The sequence below is a fragment of the Alosa alosa genome, chromosome 11 (genome assembly GCF_017589495.1).
Source record: "Alosa alosa isolate M-15738 ecotype Scorff River chromosome 11, AALO_Geno_1.1, whole genome shotgun sequence".
Classification (NCBI taxonomy): domain Eukaryota; kingdom Metazoa; phylum Chordata; class Actinopteri; order Clupeiformes; family Clupeidae; genus Alosa; species Alosa alosa.
This window is the reverse complement of record NC_063199.1, coordinates 33,812,932-33,832,389: the sequence shown is the minus strand read 5'-3', so window position 1 is coordinate 33,832,389 and position 19,458 is coordinate 33,812,932. Positions and strand designations below refer to the sequence as shown.

At 43.6% G+C, this 19,458-nt stretch overlaps 1 protein-coding gene across 1 annotated transcript in view; it reads left to right on the top strand.

The window, feature by feature from the left end:
• Positions 1-19,458, top strand: part of map1ab (microtubule-associated protein 1Ab) — a 45,401-nt gene that overhangs the window by 14,133 nt on the left and 11,810 nt on the right. The window contains 3 exon segments of the mRNA XM_048256560.1: positions 13,148-13,230; positions 13,640-13,777; positions 13,939-19,458. Coding sequence (XP_048112517.1) covers positions 13,148-13,230; positions 13,640-13,777; positions 13,939-19,458 — 5,741 coding nt within the window.

Below are 19,458 nucleotides of genomic sequence, written 5' to 3'. Positions count from 1 at the left end.
GTTCGACAATGAACATTCTTTGACCTCTGGCAACAGTTAGCCCTTTTTTGCAGTTAATAAATATTGTCCTGGATTAAGTTGGGGGAACGGTCCAGAAATAGAATGCCCTCTATGTGCAAGGACGAACCAGTGGGAGAATGTTGATTCCATAGAGACGTAGGCCGTGTGAGGAGGACTAGCGCAGAAGGAACTTTTCCACTCAGTACTCTTGAGACTGAAGGTATCGTCTCAAGTCTTTCAATTAGTAGCAATTACTTTGCAAGCAACCGAGCTTCAGTATTGCCATGATTAAAAGCATGTCTGATTTGCCCATAGCAGCAGCAGGGTACATAAAAAGGTCTATGCAAGGCTGTGTCATCTGAATGATGGAGTTGCCAAACACAGATGACACAAGGGACGAAAGGGAAGATGCTCACACATGAATTCACAAGTCTAGACTTCATATTCAGAGAGCAACTTCTATGAATTCCAACTGCTATGCCGAGTATATAGACTTGTTGGCATTAACATACAGTACACTTATTCATGTATAAGCTTCAGACACAGTAAACCAAAAACGATCCTAAAATATGCCTACGGTGATATGACTGCTGATGTGTTTGTGTTCGTTAAATTGTGCATAAATGTGTAGGACATTGTGTCAGAGGTCGTTTACAGTCACCGTTCTTAATGTTTCCCCAAGAACAAGCTGTTTCAAGCAATCGGTTTATGGCACTTTGGCCAAGCTGAATGCCATCTGCTTTGTTTATTGCCTTTTTGAATTATGTATTACTGTGTTTTGTTTATGAAATAAAAATGTAATGGGCCTTTCAGAAATACCTGCTGTAGACCTTTCTGCACTTGAGTCATGCATAATTAAACTGTTCAATAATTTAGGTTGAAGATATTGATATGGCTGCACTTCAAGTCAGCATTTTGCCTTAGTCAAGACACAGGCAGGGTCTGACTATACAAACTGCTAGATGTTTTGCATTTCTTAAGAGTTTGACAGAGTACTTGACAAGCCTAGAAGATAGCCAGGTATACATTTCAGTCTCATTTCATTTCACTACAGACTACAGCCTCAGATCTTTATTTCCCCTCTGAAACTTGAATCAAGGCAAATCTTTTTTTACTCCATGTGACATTTTGTGGATAGTCAGCAGATTCTGAACACAGGCTAAAGTGTTTTTCTACATAGTGTGAATTTGTGACGAGAGAGAGAGAAAGAGAGAGATGGAGAGAGAGAGTATACAGTCTCACCATACTCTTTTGTTCACTACAGCATAATAACATAAGAGATGTTTTTCTACTGTGCTGGGACTTACCTGCAGGCTGAACTGCAGAGCAAGGCTACCAGACATCCCATAATACAATAGCCAGGCAACTGAGTGAATGAGCCGACATCAGACTAGTAGTGGGGCTCTGTGATGTGGAGTATTAGCATAGAGAATGGGCAAAATGGAGGCCAGAGAAAGAGAGATAAGTTTCCTCTTATCTTTGCTTTCACTCACCACTTTCATGTGCTGCAGTAGATCTGAGGAACAGAGAGAGAGAGGGAGGGAGGGAGGGAGGGAGTATGGGGTGATGAAAGAGAGGAGGAGTGAGAAAGGGCAGATGGTGGGGTTCCCAAAGATAACAACCTCAATCACCTTCATGTACAAGTGTTAATGAAGTAGCTGATCAAATGAGTTTGCCTTTCCACACGCAGCATCCCAACACCATTTGGGTTTCCACACGCAGCTTTCCTTGAATTCATAGATAGATAGATAGATAGATAGATAGATAGATAGATAGATAGATAGATACTTTATTGATCCCCAGGGGATTATCTATCTATCTATCTATCAGCTCCCAACACCATTTGGGTTTCCACACCAACGTCCCAACACCATGTGGGAGCAGCTCTGATCTGACTGGAATGATGGGTGGAGGTTCCACCAGCGGCCACAGATCAAAGGAGGCAGCATGTCGGCCATACTTGGTTTGGTTCTGCACCAACCAGCTGCCAGAGTTTAAGACCTCCCGTTTGAGCTTATTACAATAACAGATTCCTTCAACCGTTGTTACAGAAGGTCATCATTGCACAAGAGCCGCAGACGGATCGCTGTCTTTTGAAGAGGGGAATTTGTTGCTAATGACTGAATTCTTCCGAATAATTAATCCTGATGAGCTTTGTGCTTAGCCTGTCATGTGACAGGTGCTGGTGGCTGCAGGCCTGGTGCTGGGTAACTGGTGCTGGGTAAATCATACTGATGAGCCTGGGAGGGAAATCGATCTACTGGTGTTTGTCTAAATAGGTCACTTGCTCTCTTGGCCATGTGCATGCCAACCATAAATATTGCTCCAATTCCCCTGCAGTTCAGACAGGGTTATAGTGACTGGGCAAAAACTACAGACAGGGTTATAGTGACTGGGCAAAAACTACAGACAGGGTTATAGTGACTGGGCAAAAACTACAACAATCCTGCAATCCCTTTCACACAGCACTATCATATGCAAACATGTTGTACATAAACACTCACTGTACCCATTCAGAGCAAATCACAATGATTTTGTTAATAATACTAATATCAGTATTGTTGATTATTATATATTGTTAATTGTCAATAATAGTATAGTATGAATGATGCTAATATTGTGTAAGAATATGATGTGTTGTATTATTATTGTGCCACTGAAATCAGTACACTCCCGGATGATGCAACTCAATTTTAGACAATTAGGAAAACTGTATCTTTGGTGTGTTGTCATCCAAAATATTTGTTCAGTAGCTGAGCAACTGAAGTCTAGTTTGCCACATAAAAATGACTCATTTTGTTCAATCATTTTTTCCACAAATATAATTTGACACAAATAAAATAACATGATTTATTAATTAAATGAACAACCGTATAATAATATAGTTTACAGTAATACAGTATTATAGTAATACAGAGTATAATGACTCATAATATAAGTATTCACCTTCTAATTTAGTAACCTATGTTTTCTGACCACTAGTCAGAGACTTACAAGTGTTTGGGCTCTGCCTTTAAAGTCAGACTCTTGAGCTTACTTTTGCTGTTGCTATTCCTCAAAGCCTCTCAATCATTTATCTGCTGCAATCTGTTGCAGAATAACTTGTTACTCGGCTGTGACTTTGCTTTAGTATATTTGGACTTAGATTTCCAAACCCTCTTGCAAATAAGACGATTTGAATTTGTGCTGGTGAATAATCGATCACAGATCAATTACCATTTAAAGCAGCGGGATAGTTGCGGCACTGAAATGGTTACAACTGGTGCAGTGAGTGCGTCTGCTGTGGGCCGCCCCTCCTTTATAGTTCGAAGACGCATCTGGAGCATAGACGACTGGTGGCTGCAGACGATGTTGCTGCAGCCATTCCGTTTTGCGACTGAGCTGCGTCTATAACAACACCTGCCAATCCATCTCATCGCGCCCCTCCTACTCTCCGCCCGCCGGCCAGACACACACACGACTGCGCTCCTCCACAGTTGCTAGACATAGAACGCTCTCTCTGAAGTAGCCCTGCATCAGCACCGGTATGTATCAGATAGTATTTTTATTTTTTGGCTCACTGAAAGGCAGGTTAGAGGCATTGCAGAACTATGAATTATATCTGGTGATACTTTATCAGTCGAGCAATTTGATTGTTAAGGCTTTCCACAAGCAGGCGCATGACGTCGCAAATTCAGCGCTTGTGCCGTATCCTTAAATGACCGCTCTCAGCCTGCCAGACGAACTCATCACTGGGTGTTTTTTTCTTCACTCAATACAGTGTCTTTGCTAGTGAGATTTCAACTCGCATGCCTTATCAATGAAACCAGTGTAGCATTTAAAAAGGTTTGCGCCTGTAGTCGTGATAAAATAGCCTACTCGGTTTCTCTGGGGGGATTAAGGCAATAGACTAACCAGTTAGTATATCTATCTCAACGTATGCGTGGGAAAATGGAAGAGGACGCACAATGACATGCACCCATGCGTTTACTTAAATCACCTGGACTAATAAGGTCAAAATAATAGATAAGAAACCTAATATATTTAGAATTATGAGACCAAACCTCCACAGTTGTAGGCTACATTCTTCCTGAAGCGTTTATAAACCCTCTCAAATAACTTTTTGGTTGGCGTAAGTTTCTGAGGTCGTTTTCTGCTCTCGATGAGGACTTGAGCTCTTCCATAATGTCATATAATACTGCGCCACACTTTCGGCACAGAACAAAAGGACCCTTAAGAATTCACTAGAAGCATTCGCACTCAACCCAGATTTCAGGGAGTTCTGCATAGCTACGGCACCCAGTCAAGTGATGATTCACTGAAAGAGTAATGTCAGTCAAAGATGCAGTAGCGTATAGGTGCTGAAATCTGTCACATGATAAATACATATGTGGCTAGCCTACTTTAAACATATAATAATTGTTCTGGTAACGGACTTGCCACAATAATTCATTATCAATCAGAGTCAGTTTTATCTTACCAGTTTTACTACCGTCATTGCTAATTTACTTGTGATGTGTATGCTACTGTCATTACGAAGTGACTTACGAAGTGATCCAGTATTGTATTAAAGTTAGCATAAGATATGATTAAATGTTGTGCTGTATCTTTTAGTAAAACAAAGGCCTAACAGAGCTATATGGAGCTGGATTTTGGTGGCTGCTATTCTTGTGTTTCACTTAATTGAAATAAGTGATTGCGAAGCCCTTTTCGGAGTGATCTCATTGCACATATTAAAGTTGGGTAGAAAATCGAAAGGCAAAACCAGTCTAGGGTGGGTTATCTGGCAGCCGTTTCGGTGTGTGCTGGCTGAGTCATTCTGTGGTAGCCCTTTCTGTTAAAGCTACACCCAGACTCACTGGCATGCATCCTGGATGAAATGAGAAGACCCAGGTCAGAAAACAGTTAAGTTTACTCGCAGTAAACAGTGTTTTTCATGTTCCGCGATTGCAATTGTAGCCTAAAAATGTTTCAGTTTCTGAGGGCATTCCATTTCTTTGTATCTAACCGTTTGCCTTAGTTGATGCTCAATACAAAAAGACTTCTGTTCTAACTGTTAGAACCACACAAAGTTGTTATTTGTGGTCACCCTGGAGAAAATTGGCAGACAAGGGTTGTCAGCTGACCAAGTGATGTCCAATGATTCACCAGTTTTATGTGTAACGTGCCTGAAACACCAACCAAAATCGTCACAACCATGGTTTGTTGTTCTAGTTTGAAATTGAGGCCCTGAATGGTCGATTACATGGACATTAGCAACCCAACAAGATCCCGGTAACCTTAATTAGCCAAGCTAGAGGATTGAATCAAGACAAAGAACCTCTGTCTCGTGGATTAGTGGCATACATTTCATAACCTGAGTGACAGCTGCCTACCCAGGAAAAGCCCTTGCATATGCACCAGCCAAAGGGCTTTGCTGTCACCTCTGCATAGTTATGATACAGATTGTGCAGAGCTTCATGTATCAGGTATCCCATGGGATATCCCATAATATCCCATAAACGCACTACTGTTGGTTAATTAGCCTGCTCCTTTGAAAAGTATCCTTCTGCCTTTTTTCCAAGCTTATCTGGTTTATACACTGGCATTGGTTTATGTAATGATACGACTGAGCTGTGCCTGTATTTAGTGTTTTAGGATGGGCGGGATTCAGCCCATATCCGTTGGGATTGGCTCACTTTTGGGGCAAGTGGGAACAGAGTGCCGTGAGCTCTGTTCTGACAGCATAATATTGGCCTTGTGCTGCGTGCATGTCCTTTGGCTGATTCGGATGCTCAATACAGCACAGGGCTTTGTTTCTCCCTCGTCCTATTCTGTTCTCTCTCTCTCTTATGCCCCTCCCTCCTCTGTTTAAAAAACACGTCTTTTTATGTAGTGTAGGTGGTAGGGAATGTGTGGGTGCTCGCTAAATTTGCTGCTGAGAGCCTGTGTGTCTTACTCTCACTGTTCCAGCTCAGTCTCTTGTTACCTGAGTCTTGCAGCAGTAAACATATGCAGGCCATTTTACACAGGTCTTCACAATGTTACCTCTAGGTTTGCTGAACACTCTGTTAAAGGATACCTTTCGTGGCAATGATATCAGCTGAAACACTGAAACTATCACCCCACTTAAACACCTCCAATAAACTCCTTAATGAGATAATATATTATGAGTTGTAAGTGTTAGCTAATGGACTAAATTGATATTGTTATAGGGAAAGTTCTAAATGTCGTAGTCACAATGTTATATTTGTGGGTAACTAACCGGCCAGCATCTCAAACCTGCCTGCTGCCACATTTCAAATCCACCTTAAGCTGTTTGTTAAATCCCCTGGCCCTCTTGCTTACTGTTAAGAGGCCGTGGTTAAAGCTGCTGGCCTAATGCATACAAGACTTATTCAACACATCTGCTCCCATTCGTCTGGAAAGGCAGAGGCAGACTTTTCATGAGGCCTCTTTGGTCTGAGCTGAAAAATAGGCCATCAGCTGAAAGCAAGGCAACCTGACAGGTAGTTGACAACTCTGCAACAGCTTGTGCTCAAGGCGGTATGAGCCTGTGGGCTAATAGTGAGTTCCCCTTTTTTTTGCTCACATTGTGTCTGTCAGACGACCTTGTGAGCCCCCTGAGACCTGTGATGAATGAGTTGTCTTTGCACATTGATTCAGCTTGAGCCACATCTTCATAATCAATGTACAGTAAAACCTTACTCCTACCCCCAACAATTCTAAACCATAACCCAGTGCAGTAAAACCTTACTCCTACCCCCAACAATTCTAAACCATAACCCATAGATTTGCCAACAACCCTGGGTGATCCCAGAGAAACCATTTTGGTAAACATGACCTAAAATTACCTTTCTGGTTATTAGCTTCTTATATACCCATTTTAGCCTGAAGCACATATCATATTTTGGTCCCAATATTATTTCTCTGAAACAAATAGTATGTGGATTAGTAGCATGACAAAATAATGACGTGGATGTGCCACAGACATTTAAACCTTTCAGGTTTCCCCTTTCAGGTGTGTCTGCCCTTGCGTTTGTGTGTCTGTGTGGTCTTTTAGTTTGGGAGATTGTGATGTCATCAGTGGCGTGGTGTGAGGCTGATGTGGTGCCAGGTGCTCTGCCCTTGCTCCCCCCTGGGCGTCTGCCTGGCCACATGGTGCTGTGTCTGTTTGAGTCTTCCCCCCCACCTCCCCTCAGCCATTGTGTCCGTTCTCTCGTCCTTCACGGCCTGTCTGACCTGCTCCACTGCTGCCGTGGCGACCTACTCTTCTCAAGTGGGGCCTGAGTGTTCTTGACGAGCTTCTCCTGGACAGTTGTCTCTTTCTCTGCTCTGGAGCTTCTCCCCTTCCACTGCTCTGACCATCCTGCCACCTCTTTCTCCCACCATCTCTCTCTCTTTCTGTCTCTCTCTCTTTCTTTCTCTCTCTCTTTCTCTCTCTCTCTCTCTGTCTTTCTCTCTCTTTCTCTCTCTCTCTGTATCTCTCTCTCTCTCTCTCCGTTTCAATAGAGGTGAGATTCTAGGTTCATTGATATCTCCAGATGCTGACATCCCATTCCTAACCTCCATAGCAACCATTGAGTGCTATTGTTTGTGTGTACATGTCGTACGTGAGTCAAGGCATATGGAAAGCTCCCAAGAAGCACCCCTAAACAGGGTACCACCTTTTGCCACACCCTTGCCCAGGTGGTGGTCACAGATACAATTAGCACTGAGACTCTAATGGACTTAGTTTTTACACCGTTCAGCTGTGCCAAGTCACAGGACTAGGATTACCAAGAACAAGCTGGGACATTCTCTCCCTGAATGGGCAGAGGAGTGGGAGTTAGGGCCAGTGGGGGGTGGGGCAGGGCAAGGGGACAGCGTGAACTCTGAGACGTCTGGGAGAAGTCGGGGATTGGCATTTCATCGGCAATTAGGACTGAAGCCGTCTACTGAGGTAACTTGTTTTTCACTTGACAGTTGACCACTGGTGAAAGCCACTTGAGTTTGGTCAGCAAGTATTTTTGTGAGCAATTTAATGGTCAGTCTGAGCTTTGAGCAGCACTTCAAAGCTGACCAGCTGACTTGGTGGCCAGGAGTGGTAGATCTACTATAAAAGCATATTGTGATTTATGGTTTCATTCAGACTCACTTGATGGAGGTTGGTGCTGTCCTGGGTGCTGAAAATAACCAGAGGCTGTTGTTGCACACACACACACACACACACACTTCTCCCTCTGACGTGGCGTCTGCTCACCTCACCTAGCGGCGCAGACTAAACGCTCCCTAACTAAAACTAACTAAAGACTAAATCACACACACCACAAACTCAACGACCCACCTGCTTGAATGAATGCGATGTCATAACACTCAGTGTGTGACAAAGGTCAAGGTTGGGTGGTGTGAAGACAAGAAGATTTCTTACAGAGAGCTGCATCCAGACACCCACTGGGGGCCACACTGAGTCCAAACACTCCGATTCCTTGAACACTCTCTCCCTGCCCGCTGCTAAATCTGGAAGCGCTTATCTGGAGCAGCACAGGGGCTGGCCTGCGCGCTGTCACTGCTCTGATTCGGGTTATTTTAACCGTGTGCTCTCATTCTAGGCGCCCATGCGACGGGTATTTATATCAGGCAGGTCAGCTCAGGTAGGACTACGTGGCAGCATGGCGGCTTGTGAGCAAAAGGGCTGACCCTCCAGCGTCGGTGGCCGGGGGGGCATCCTGAGAGACGCAGTCTAGTCCTGTTTGGGAGAAAGTATAAAACATGGCCGATTACAGACCTGTCCAGCCAGACATAGTATTTACCTGTCTCATGACCTGGAGATTAGCCGGTCTTTTGAAAGTCTCTGAACCCAGGACCCAGGCTGCTATCACTGGGCAACAGAGCAGCATTGCTCCGTGTCCTCACGCCTGGGATTATCTGGTTCACCTTGGTGTCCGTTTACTTTAGTTTGTGTGTGTGTGTGTGTGTGTGTGTGTGTGTGTATGTGTGTGTGTGTGTGTGTGTGTGTGTATCGTGTGGCGTGTGTGTGTATGCGTGTGTGTGCATTTGTGTGTGTGTGTGTGTATGCGTGTGTGTGTGTGCGTGTGTGTGTGTGTGTGTGCATTCATGTGCGTATGTATGCGTGAGCGTGTGTGTGCGCGTGTGTGTGTATGCGTGTGTGTGCATGTGTGCGTGCAAATGCAGTATGTTTGTGTTCATACACACTGTTTGTGATTTTATTATTTATACCTTGATGTACAGTGTCATTTATGATTTATGAACATTAGATAATAAGATTCTAATAATTACTTCCTTGGCTTGGTTCCAACAGTCATTAGCCCACAGTCTCATTAAAAACATGCCAACACCAAAGCATGCAGCACCACCTCTACACCCCCCAACCCCCCTTTACTGAGTCGTGGCAGGAGATGACTCAGCAGCCAGGGTGTGATATGAGAGAAGAGAGAGGAAGACAGCAGTGCTTTGCCGATACAGCTCCTGAGTGTTGATGAACGCTCACAGATGAAGCTGTGTGCTTTTCTTAGCCTAGCATGAGCCTTTTGTTAAAGACTGAGCCTTTTATCAGAGTGCTTACTGGTGTGCGCAATGCTTAAGGAATTTCCCTGTGGACTCGTGGATGTGTTCCCTGGCGTCGCTGTGCCAGTGATGGAGAGCCAGAGGATTGAATAGCAGAAGGGATCTTGGCCGAACACTCTGCTGTTGGAGTCTGAGGTGCAGGGGGAGTGGCATTGTCTGACTTCTAGTCCCCACTACAGCACAGAGGAGCGGCTCCCTCTGCTACTCTTGGCCTGTACTTAAAGTTATATAATAACATCTCCCACCCACCTCTAGATCTGCTTCCGTAGCAGTTACAATAACAGGGTGACTACATGGTTTGCATGACTAAGATCCAACCACAGGCTATTTTAGCCCCCTGATATGCGTTATGTATCTTATCCATTGCAACAGTTCTTTTTTTCTAGCCAGCCTTTGCAGTTTTTTCCTTGTCAGCCGGGAGAGCTGTGCTGTGCTACCCCTATATTCCGTAGCTGTTGTTCGTGAAACTAGGGTGTTAAAACACCTTTGTCATCTAGTATTTCGATATAATGATGACATATAAAGTTAGATAAAGCAAAATTATGTGGGGAAAATGTTGGACTGGCAGCTTGTTGTTGTTTTTGGTTCAATAATTGTCATAAATCTGGCAAATGTCAGTGTCAGAGGTCTTCAAACAGAAATGGCTACTGCACGTCTGAACAAGTTGCCATGGCCGTGTGTGGGGAACGTGTGTCCTGTAGGACCACTTCTCTCGGTTCTGACAGAAGGAGGCCGTGCAGAAGGGCGTGTCCTCTGCTACGGCCGTGTCTCCCTGGCTCACCTCAGCAGGCTCTGCAGGAGGGCATCGGTACACGCCAGACACTGCGCATGTGTTCCAGTGTTGCCAGCTTTTTAAAGGAGAGCTGCATAGTCTACTCCATCACTGATATATCCATAGTCGAGGCCAAATATGCATTTTTTAAAGGAGAGCTGCATAGTCTACTTATGTTAAAACGCAGTTTACATTTGAAAATGCAGCCTCTACATAACGGCAGCAATTAGTTAAAATGTTGCTTATTTATTTGACTGACACCAAAACAAATAGCGTTGTGATTGTGATTTCTGCTCTTGGCAGCGCCTATGGCAAGTTTTATCAGCCAAACCCCAGGAACAGTATATGCTCTGTGTGGTGTACACTAACACATGGGGTTACCGTAATGTGTTGATAATGTGTACACTAACACATGGGGTTGCCATAATGTGTTCATAATGTGTACACTAACACATGGGGTTGCCATAATGTGTTCATAATGTGTACACTAACACATGGAGTTGCCATAATGTGTTGATAATGTGGACACTAACACATGGGCTTACCATAATGTATTGATAATGTGTACACTAACACATGGGGTTGCCATAATGTGTTGATTTGAGTTTAATGCAGCTTTAATGCAGATTAACACAGTGTACTTACAAAGGTAAAGGAACACACACTCCCACACAGGTCGTCCCCTCAGGTTCCTGAAATCTACACAGTAGAAGAATCCAAATATATGGAACAGTGTTATTCCTCCACGTGGGACAGAGAATGGCCTTTTAAAGAAGCCCTATGCAAGCCTGGTTATTCCTTCGCTGTTTCTGGGTTTTCGCCTGATTTGGGCTCGCATATTTCACGACATAGCTCCCCCTGCAGCCTCGGTAGCAAGTGACTGCTATGCTAAACCCCTACTAGCTAGCGAGCTAGCCATCAAGAAACCAAGCTAAACACATACAGGGCTCACAATAAAACGGTCGAGCAAACACATTGTTCAAGAGACTATCAAACCACATTACAAAAACGAAGTTCACCCAAGGGTAGGCTACTTACAATTTCAACAGCAACAAAGCCAAGTCGGAGTCCGTTTTGCAGTCTTCTTAGAAACTACAATCCGACTACATTTTCGAGGCTTTCCGCCGAGTCACATCCGGATTTCTTCGGTCCGGGACCAGAAAGTTGCATATTCAGTTTTTCCGCGGAGAAGCACTAGGGGGAGATGAAGCACCCACCAAACGACCCAAAAAGTGTTGTAGAACCATCAGAACGACTCTCAACATGTATAATTAAGGTCATTTTTGCTAAAATTGTTGCATAGGGCTTCTTTAAATACAGTAGTTCTTACCATCACGTGGGACAGAGAATGGCCTTTTAAATACAGTAGTTCTTACCATCACGTTGAGGACACATGGTGCAGTAGATGGTGCAGTTTCATAACTGATCAGACTTAGTCCCATGCCACTCCCCCAATGCACCTTATTTTATTTCAGTTGCTTTTCATAACTAATCAGACTCAGTCCCATGCCACTCCCCCAATGCACCTTATTTTATTTCAGTTGCTTTTCATAACTAATCAGACTCAGTCCCATGCCACTCTCCCAATGCACCTTATTGTATTTCAGTTGCTTTGCAGGCTAGCTGTAATTCTGTGTTGTGCATATAATAGCCGCTCTTTCCTGTGCTGCTTCCGTGGGGTCTGTGTCTAGCTGTTTGGGACTGCATTGGGTTGAGTCCCTGCCAGATTAGCTGTTACTGCAGTCATGCTGTGCTCTGCAAGCCTCTCCTATTATTCACCTAGTTCTCTCATTTGGTGTGCTCTTATAACAAGCTTTGTGGAACACAAACACTGGACAGTTTGTTTGGGCTAGACCTATCTGAACTGTCACACTGTTGACCATGCTCAGCCAGCTTTCGTGTAACATATCCTCTTAGTCATTTGCATATTTAGGCTTTTGTCAGGGGTCATCATCTCCGCTCGTCTGTTGTAGGGTCAATGACAGTATCTTTGTATGATCAGTGACTGCTACATATTATCTGAATGAATTGCAGAGAAAATGGAAAGACACAGAATCAGATACACAACATTCTGTGGCCAATTTACTGACATTGCAGGACATTGTGTGAATTTTTCTGTGAATACTGAAAATGGGCAAATGGGAAATCTCTAGTACACATGATTATGCAACTACAAATCAAACGCATTTTCATTCACTTCGTAGCCTCATCCCTTGTAAGCCCTGAACTCAGAAGAGCAGCCTGGTTTTCAGACTCTCTCCAGCTACAGTACTGCATTGCTACTGCTGCACTTCTCTGCTTCCTCCCGTGAGTTAGTGAAGAGGCAGCTCTGCACTGCAAACAGAGCGCACATCCAGAAGGCTTTTGAGATAGTAGTGTCAGAAACCTTTGTAGCCAGTGATGCTTTTCAAGCATGTTTCAACCTGATATTCTGAAGAACATCCTTGTTTACTGGTTCTCACTCCACCCCCTTAGACAGAGTAATGAGTCACAGAGTCACAGATGGCTGGTCAATTAAACTTGCATTCAATTCAGAGAAAACAGGTTGTGACAATGCAGTCTTTCTGTGTTATGTAAGAGGAAATATTACAATGGTGCTGCACTGTACACCAAACGAGATTCCACATCCTACGTCCTATACGGCACAATTCAAAACAAATGTGTCTTATTGGCTTTTGTTTATTGTTGGAGCATTCATATGTTTATTATTAGTGAGAAGTCTTGTAACACAGACAAAGATGCATCTACAAACATTTTTGTAGGACAAAATGTTTTAGTCTGACACCCTTAGACAATCTTTGTTCTTTGGTAATGTATGGAAAGCTGAATGAAACATATTTTTTCTTACAGGACAAAGAATTTTACAACACAAAAGCAATGTCCTTGAGACGGTGGTCTTAGTCAACCCGTCGGGAGATACAGTTGTTTCAGAGGTACAGAAGGTTCCTTTAATTGTAGATATTAAGCATTGTTTATATACAATTAAATTGCTGACCTCTTTGTTAAAGCAACATTATGTAACAAGTTGCCATTTTCTGAGGTGTGATTTTATAAGCAACGACTTTTGTCATGATCATCAATTTTTTTGATGGCATATTGTTATGTGAAGGATCGTTAAGATCATCTGTCATTCCCAGTATCCACTGAGACTCCACACTGTAGTTCTATCAGTGCCAACTGGGCTGGTTATAGTGTTTGAAAAGTTTTGCATGCTTTTAATAGTTAGTTTTAGGCCAGAACTCTATAGTACTACTTTCACTTTAATATTACATAATGTCATTTGTTATTCCCATGCCAAGCAATCTATTTTAACCCACTCTTGTGTTTCTTCCATTGTCCCAGATCCAGTCTCTCGTGGCTGGCCCAGCTGCGAACAAACTCCTGGTCCTGAGTGGACAAGGCTCAGACCAAGGTGACCTACTTCTTCAAACTGGAGTATTCAGCTATCAAAGTGTATCACGTACATTCAGTGAGTTTGGGGTAAGCAAAAACCTTTTCACCAAGGAATCTTGCTAATAATTACCTATGGAATATTCTCTCTGTTAATATCATTGCCATTAAAAGCAATTCTATTTTAGTTAGTGAGTCGTTTTTGCATATACAAGTTTGCATATGTAAGTTTGATGTTTTCTCTCCTCCAGGTCAGTGGTGTCTTGGGAAAACTTCCCCTGGAGCAGCGCGCCACCCTCACTGTGTTCTGCCGAGGGGAGGTGGGCTGGAGCTCCTTGGGGCAGCATCAAAATCTTCGGGAGGTTCTGGACTACAGACTGAACCCTGAGGCCATTCTCCCAAAAATGGAGGGTGTCACTGAGTTCACAGAGTATATCTCTGAGACTGTAGATGTTCCATCTCCCTTTGACCTTCTTGAACCACCAACCTCTGGAGGCTTCTTGAAGCTGTCCAAGCCCTGCTGCTACATCTTTCCTGGAGGGAGAGGAGACTCTGCCCTTTTTGCCGTCAACGGATTCAACATTCTAGTGGATGGTGGCTCTGACAGAAAGTCATGTTTCTGGAAACTTGTGAGGCACCTGGATCGGATCGACTCTGTCCTTCTCACCCACATTGGAGCAGATAACCTTCCAGGGATCAATGGCCTCCTCCAAAGGAAGATTGCAGAACAAGAGGAGGAGCAGTCACAAGGATCCACCAACTACAGTGACTGGATGAAAAATCTAATCTCACCAGAGCTTGGTGTTGTTTTCTTCAATGTACCCGAGAAGCTACGCACATCAGAATCAAACTTGAAAGTAAAACGAAGCATTGAGGAGGCTTCACTTACACTGCAGCACCTTAACAAACTTGGCATCAAACCAGAACCTCTGTTTCGAGTTGTCAGCAACACAGTTGAACCTATTACACTCTTCCATAAGATGGGAGTGGGCAGGTTAGACATGTATGTCCTGAACCCTGTGAAGGACAGTAAGGAGATGCAGTTTCTCATGCAGAAGTGGGCTGGAAACAGCAAAGCCAAGACGGGCATAATTCTCCCTAATGGAAAGGAAGGAGAAATATCTGTCCCTTACCTGACATCTGTCACTGCACTTGTGGTGTGGCTCCCAGCAAATCCTACAGAAAAAATTGTCAGAGTTCTATTTCCTGGAAATGCCCCACAAAATAAAATTCTTGAAGGCCTTGAGAAGTTAAAGCATCTTGACTTCTTGCGATACCCAGTTGCTACGCAAAAGGACATTGCAAGTGGGGCTCCCCCATCAGCAGTGAAACAAACAAAGATGAGACAAAGGACTGACAGCAAAGAAAGTCTCAAATCATCACCAAAAACATCATCTAAAGTTTCCAAAAAAGATGCTGATGGGCAAGAAGATATTTCATTTGCTGACACAAAGAGTGAGTCAATAAAAGATAACAAAACAGACAAACAAGAGGAGAAAAAGGCCAGTGGCAAACAAGAGGAGGAAAAGGCCAGTGCCAAACCCTCCAGGACATTAAAGCCCAAGACTGAAGGGACAGAAAAGAAAAAGTTGCTAAAAGAGAAGTCACTGAAAAAACACACTAAGGACAGGGTGTCCAAGATGGATGAAAAGAAAGACAAGGAAAAGAAGGAGATAAAAAAATTGAAGAAAGATGATTTAGGTAAAAAAGATGACAAGAAAGACAGTAAGACTAAGGGAAAAGATGCTTCCAAACCTGAACTAAGAAAAATAACTAAGCCTGACTTAAAACCGTTCACTCCAGAAGTCAGGAAAACCTTGCATAAAGCAAAGGTGCAAAGTAAACCCAAGACAGACAAGAGCAAAGCTAAAGTGGCAAAGGATAAACCCACACCAGACGCACGTCCTGAGGTAATCCAGCCTGAACCACAGCAGAATGGCTTGGAAGAAGTAAGATCTATTCTCTCCACACCAGAGGATCTTACCAGAGACTTTGAAGAATTAAAACAAAATGAAGTTCCAGCTGAATTGTCTAAAGAACCAGAACAAACAGAACTACTATCAGAAGAAAAAGCTCCACTGACGTCTGAAGGGCAAGATGAGGGAACTGTGGCTCTCAGCACACTAACAGAGCAAGAGAAACAAGAGGATATACCTGAACCTGACGTCTCTACACCACGCAAGGGTTCTCTTCATGAAGATGTCAAGGTGACAACAACAGAGGAGAAGGAAGAATCTGAAGACCAAGAGCATGAAGAATCTAAAGACCAAGAGCAGGCACAAACTGTTGCTGCGGCTGAGATAGCAGAAAGCGATAAATTTGAAGATGAGGGTGCAGCTATTGAGGATGAGGAGGAAGACGAGGCTGAAGAAGAAGGGCCAAAAGTCCAGCGAGACCAAATGGAAGAGGAGGAAGACATGGGTATTGGAGAGGAGGAGGATGAAAGTAAATGGAAGGAAATAAAAGACGGAGAGGGTGCTGATAGAAAACATGAAATTGAAGAAATGGAGAAAACTGAAAAACTCAAGGTTATGGTAGAGGAAACTGTTCATGAGCCTGGACACAAAAGAGATGAAGAGGGACCAGCTATTAAGAGCCCCACTCTCGCAGAGGCAGAGGATTTGGATGCTATTGCAGATGAAGAAGTCACAACAGAAGAGCATGTCAGCAGGGAGTGGGAGTATAAGGCAGCTGCAGAGATTACTGGAGCAAAAGAGGAGGACGATACATACCTATCCCATGTTGGAGGGGCTACAGCAGGCATCACTTCAACTGTGCAAGGAGCTGCTGCTGCTACAGTTGCTGCTGCTGAGAACATCTCCTACATCCAGGACGAGACCATTCCAGGCTACTCAGAGACCGAGCAGACCATCTCAGATGAAGAGATTCACGAAGAGGCAGAGGACAGAATACCTCATCTCCAGTATGATGTAGGTTCCTATGATGTGTCTGTGCCAGATCAGACAGGTTCTTTTGATGCAATCCATGGAATGAAAGAGATGCAAGCAGCAATTCCTGATGTAACAGCCAAAGGATTTATACAGGAGCCAGTTGTTTCTTTGTACACAAACATCGCCGCTCCATTGGCTGAAGAAGAACATGTGTCTTCAGCAACATCAATCACAGAGTATGATAAGTTATCCTCTTTCCCTACCTCTGTTGCTGAAGACCAGTCTATTGCATCAGTCACAACGGGTCAAACTGAAGAAACTGGCAGAAGTTCTTTGCTCCTTGACACTGTTAACAGTATACCTCCATTAGCCCAAGCTGACATTATACAGGGAAAGGATTTCCTGCACTCTGCTGGAACAATCTCTCCTACATCTTCATTAGAGGATGACAAATGCTTCAAGTCCCCTCCCTCAGAGGAATGTCCACCCATTGCTTTGGATGTGAAAGGGCAGGGTGAGGAACATGAGGAGGAGGAGGAAGAGGAGGAAGAAGAAGACCAAACTCCCAATGTTGACATCCCACTTGGGAAGCTACAAGAGGGGTATGCTGCTCCATCTCTGTTCCAGGAAAACAAGAAAGATACAGACAAACCTTCCATGTCTACTTCAGAACCTGTTACTGAGAAGAAATCAGATATTGTACCAGCAAAGGAAGAGACAACACTTGCTCTTTCCAAAGAGGAGACAATGATTGAATCATCCACAAAACCAATGTCTCCACCTCACTCATTTTCTAAAGCATTATTGTCAGAATCCAGTGAAGGAGAGGAGAGATGTTTCAGTCCAGATGATAGCACTGTGAAAATGGCTTCCCCAACACAGTCAGGACCCCCTAGCGCAACTCACTCTCCCGTCCACCAGTTGCCTGGCGACGAGAAAGCAAAGTCTATTCCAGGCCAAAAACAGGATGAGCCAATTGGAAAACAGGCAAAAGAATCTACAGAGCAAGGCATTCAAAAGGTTGAGCCAGAACAACTCTCATCAGCTGGCACATCTGTGGCAGACAAAGAACATTTGGCTGGTGATAAAGAACAAGCCTCAGTCTGTCAGAAAGAGATGCCCCCAGAAAAAGAAGATTCAGTCTCTCCAACACAGTTGCCTGTCACTGGGGTAGAGGCCACCTCAGTAGACAAAAAGCATCCAAAGGACTCTGAATCAATAGACGTGGAGAAAAGCAAGTTTCAGATGAGTGACAGTGAAAAGGAAGAGTCTGAGAACAGAGATGTCACTGTATGTAGTAAGGCAAAGCTTGTGGAGGGAAAAGAGAGCAGATTTCTGGATGATTATGATTATGATACCCAAGAGGCCGAATCTATGAAGGAAATGGAGGAGAAAAAGGATAAAGAAAAAGAACATGACAAAGAAGAGAAAGATGAGGTTGAGCTTGAGCCACAAACTTCAGCTATCCTTGAAAAAGAGGTCTCTAAATCTGAAAAACATGAAGAGAAACATGTGGATGAGACCCAATTACAGACATCATCAGGTGGTGCAGTACCGTCAGAGACAATCAAACCAGAGGTGACATCAGCAAAAGACTCAGGGCTAGGAGAGAAAGAACTACAGGTACAACCAGCACCAGACAGTATAGCAAAACTCAAAACAGATACAAAGTCAGAAGATAAAAAATTGGACACTGAAACACCTGGAAAAGACATTCCATCTACAGCAGTTACTGCTAAAGCAGCCCCTGAGGTTGAAGAAGAATATTTGAGTAAAGATTTGCAAGACAGCTCTCTTTTAGTGTCCCCTGAAAAAGCTGATGTGTCTTTGGTTAGAGATCAAGAGACTATAGAAGACAAAAAGGCTGAAGTTCAACAAGCACCACAACCTGCCTCTAGTAAGATGGAGGGGGCTGCAGAAGCCGATGCTGAATCTGAAGTCACTTCCCTAAAAGAGATCTCAGCACCAATAAAACAAGAGAGCACAGCAGAAACCTCACAGCCAGTGCCTGAAAAAGCAAGCATACCCTCTAAACTAGACGAAGTTACAGAGAAACATTTGGATGAGCCTCCAAAACAACCTCTGCATTTAGATGCAGAATCATTTTTGTCAGTGGAACAGTCAAAGCCAGAAACTGTAGACGTGTCTCCAAAAGCAGATCAAAAACCCGAAGAACAGAAACAAGAGGTTGCCTCCAGGTCAGATATGGAACATAAAGTGGACATTTCACAACAGCTATTATCATCCTCAATAGAAAAAGAAGAAACATCTATAAAGGACTCAGGGTTGGAGGAGAAGCTGTCAGAGATGGATACTGTGTCAAAAGAAACAAAAACAGATGCAAAATCTGAAGAGAAACAACTGGATGAGACCACAACAGCCCTGAAAGAAATGTCATCTATAACAGTGACAGGTGAAAAAGTGACTTCCAAAGAAACTGTTGAGAAAATCCCATCTACTGCTGTTTCAGATGAAAAAACAACTTCCGAAGTAATTGTTGAGACTAAAGAGAATTTGCCAGACACCTTGCTTTCAGAAACAGAAAAGGGTGATGTGTCCTTGGACAGAGCCCAAGAAACTACAGAGGGACAACACATAGAGGATCAACAGCTGCCATCACAGTCTATTTCAAGTAAAATGGATGTGACCTTAGAGGTGGATACTGAATCTCAAGTCATATGTCACCTGAGTCTCAAGTCACAAGATAGCACACCAGAAACATCACAGCCAGTGCCTGAGACAGAGCCATGTTTGTCAGTGGAACAGTTAAAGCCAGAAACTGTAGACATGCCTTCAAAAGCGGAACAAAAATCTGAAGAGAAGCAATTAGAAAAAACAGAGGTCACATCCAAACCAGATATGGGACATATAGATGACACC